Here is a 3,218-nt window from a genome sequence, read left to right as displayed (position 1 = left end):
ATACTTTTTAAAAAATCACAATGCTTGAAATTGTGACTATTCAAGGTGCCTTCTCTGAACCAGCACATACCTTTTCTTCATACCTCTTCATAAACTATTAAGGAGCATGAATTAGACTTCAAAAAAACACATTTTCTAAATCCACTCTCTCTCTCTCTCTCTCAGTCTGGTCTGCTACAGTCTTAGTGAAGGTTTCTTCGGAGATTCTTCAACTTTGCTGATTGCAAATTTTTGCCCAAGGCTCTGTTGTATCCTGGGAATGGATTTGATTGTAACCCAACAACAAACTCAATAAAACTGAGTGAGGCCAAATAACGTTCTAAAAATAGTATCTTCAACGCAACTCAGAACTTCTCCTCCAAAATTACAATGACCCCATTTTCCAACAATTTTAAGTGTCGGTAATCCAATCCATACTGCTGAGTAAAGCCAGGAGCAATTAATGTAACAGGACAAAGATCCATCAGAGTTTTGTTTGAGCTTAAAAGTCCACTTACACCCAACGATGTTAGCAGTAGGAGGAGGTGGAACTAGGGACCACGTGCCACATTTCTGAGTAAAGCATCGTTCTCAGACTGCATGGCAGCTCGCCACTCCAGGACCTTACTTGCAGTGGTATATGAAGTCGGCTCAATGGGTGTGGTGGCGGTTAGGAGGGCACGAGGCAGAGCATGACGGGAGCGATGGGGCCGGACAAGTTGAGCAACAATGAGAGCTCTGCGAAGCACGTCTTCAAGAGGTAGAATTTTTCGCGAGGGTGTATCACAATCAACGTCAATGACGGCAGGCTTGGTAGAGGGGGAGTCCGCATCGTGGGTGTCGGATCCATGGTTGTGTTGAGAAACAGGAACACTAGTTCCATTAGCAACGACGGATGTGGCTAGAACTAGAAGGTAAGGTACAGCAGTTAGTGGGCCCATGGGTGGTGGCGGAAGCTGATGTCGTCACAGGCAGAAGGCCTGTAGCAGATTGGGGCTGCGGTAATGGGCCTGAATCCATCTTCGGCTGGAGCAAGGGGCCTGAGTCAGAAATCGGCTGAGATAATGGGCTTGAGACCGCTGGCGACTGAAGCAAGGGTCCTGTGTCTGTAGTTGGCTGAGGTGAAGGGCCTGTAGCAAAAAGCGAGTGAAGCAATGGGCCTGTGGGCCTGGGCGTAGGAGCTGTAGGAACTGAGATGAGCACGCCTGTGGGAGAAGAGGAGACAGGAGCTGGTGCAGACAATTCTTCCGTCAAAGGTGACATGGCGTGAGATGATAGTTTTGCCAGTGGAGAGAACATGGCAGCGATGGCCCTTGTGCCTAGAGCTGTAACCAATGAAAACACTGCGATCAGATCTGTAATCAAATTTATGTGAGTTGTAGGGCGTTAACGGTGGGTAGCACGCACAGCAAAAAATGCGTAAGGTGCCATAGTCAGGTGGACGGTGAAAGAGTTTGTCAAATGGTGACAGACCACCAAGACGGGTGACGGGAGTCGGTTTATAAGAAAGACGGCACAAGTGACGGCATTATCCCAAAACCGAAAAGAAAGAGAGGCATGACTAAGAAGGGCAAGAGCCGTTTCCACGACATGAGGGTGTTTGCATCAGCAGCCCTGTTCTGTTGATGGGTATGCAGGCAAGAAAGACTCTGTGAGATGCCACAATCATTCAAATACGTGGAAATGTATTCTCAACATGTCGATTAAAATGAACAAATACAGTGAAAACGTCACTTTTGTGAGCAATAGGATAAAGCCACGTAAAGCGAGTGTAATGATCCATAGGGTGCGTTGGATATGAAATGAGAATGAAAAGGTAACTGATGGGCTTTGGCTCGTTGACAAGCATCGCAAAGAGAGCCAAAATCATTATTAAGAGGTAAACGTAAAGATGAAAGAACACGCCGAACAATCTGAAGGGATGGATGACCCAACCGAGCATGCCATTGTGAAGTGCTAGCACGAGCTGTAAGAGCCTGAGAATTGCATCAACGGGTACCGTTTTAGGATGATGGAAACTGATAAAGCCCATTAACATTGGGCCCGCAAAGAACCTCCCTCCCCGTGGTAGGATCCTACACGAGAAAATGAAAAGGGTGAAATTCCATAATTAAATTATTGTCATGGGTAAACTGAGATACAAGGACTAAATTCTTTCAAATGGAAGTAACATGCAGAATGTAATTAAAAAGAAATGACTGATTATCAAAGGTGAGAGTGGACAGTCCAACATGACGAATGGCCAAACCTGACCCATTTCCGACTTGTACTTGCTCACTACCAGTGTATTCTTGGGACGTTTGGAGATTGCTGAAATCCGATGTCATGTGATTGGTCGTCCCAGAATCCGGATACCATTTGGGATCAAACGTGGAGGAGAACTGAGATGAAAGTGGAGTAGCCACCTGATATGCTTGTGCTGGAGTGTTCTGCTTGCCATGGTAAGAGATATCAAACCTTCGCCGACAACTGAGAACAGCATGCCCGGGCCAGTTGCACAGCTGACAAACGACCCCACTGTTGTTGGAGGAACTTCGTCCGCGACCACCACCACCATTGCCGCGACCACGACCATTATTGGGACCACGTCCATTGCTGGAACCGCGTCCCCCACCGTTGGAACCACGGTCACTGTTGTTGGAAGGATTGCGGCTTCCAGTGCGCGCAAGATTAGCAACAGGAGCAGTCATGTCTAGAGGAGAGTGATGCTGTTGAAGCCAAAGTTCGTGGCTGATGAGGAGCCCATGAAGATCCTCAAGAGTGAGGTAGTCAGCGTCCATGCGAGTGGTAAGAGAGGTGACAAATGACTCGTATTCCGGTCCGAGACCAGACAAGATGTAAAGAATTATATCGTGTTCGTGAACAGGTTCAGCTACAGCGGCAAGGCTATCTGCAAGTTGCTTAGTCTTCCGGAAATATTCATGGATGGATCCAGCTCCTTTTTTCATAGTCTGTAACTAAAGACGAAGCTGTAGAATACGGGCTCGTGAGGGAGAGCCATATGTGCGAAAAAGCGCACGCCAAACTGCAGCAGAAGTAGGGAGGCCAAGTCAATGAGAAAATGATCCAGCTTAGAACTAGTTGATCAAATCGACGCCATGTCACGGTTAGGGGGTTTTCCACAAGTCGTGAGGGGTTATTCGGATTTGGGATTATTGGACGAAGATAAGGCTCATTCCGGATTTGAAAGCTTATTAGAAGTACTGTATTTTCTTGGATTAGGAGTTGGTAAGTTTTGA

General features: G+C 46.9%; 1 protein-coding gene across 1 annotated transcript; it reads right to left on the bottom strand.

The window, feature by feature from the left end:
- Positions 1–1,423: 1,423 nt before the first annotated feature.
- On the bottom strand, positions 1,424–2,952 carry LOC148843919 (uncharacterized). Its single transcript, XM_088959629.1, has 2 exons — positions 2,228–2,952; positions 1,424–2,054 (listed from the first exon to the last, which is right to left on the bottom strand). The coding sequence occupies exons 1-2, from the start codon at positions 2,925–2,927 to the stop codon at positions 2,011–2,013; spliced, it is 744 nt and encodes a 247-aa protein (XP_088815755.1). The 5' UTR covers positions 2,928–2,952; the 3' UTR covers positions 1,424–2,010.
- Between the last annotated feature and the right edge of the window lie 266 nt (positions 2,953–3,218).

This window comes from Nelumbo lutea, chromosome 8 (assembly GCF_056320005.1).
Source record: "Nelumbo lutea isolate HS-2025 chromosome 8, American lotus-T2T, whole genome shotgun sequence".
Lineage (NCBI taxonomy): Eukaryota > Viridiplantae > Streptophyta > Magnoliopsida > Proteales > Nelumbonaceae > Nelumbo > Nelumbo lutea.
Note: the sequence above shows the minus strand (reverse complement) of the source record. Positions and strands in the feature narration are given on the sequence as shown.

What these genes read in the sequence shown, in the direction of transcription:
- LOC148843919 (XM_088959629.1), bottom strand. Translation starts at nt 2,927, where the DNA reads ATGAAAAAAGGAGCTGGATCCATCCATGAATATTTCCGGAAGACTAAG. An exon ending in ACAAGTCGGAAATGGGTCAG is followed by an intron (nt 2,055 to 2,227) that starts GTTTGGCCATTC and finishes TTTCTCGTGTAG; the next exon opens with GATCCTACCACGGGGAGGGA.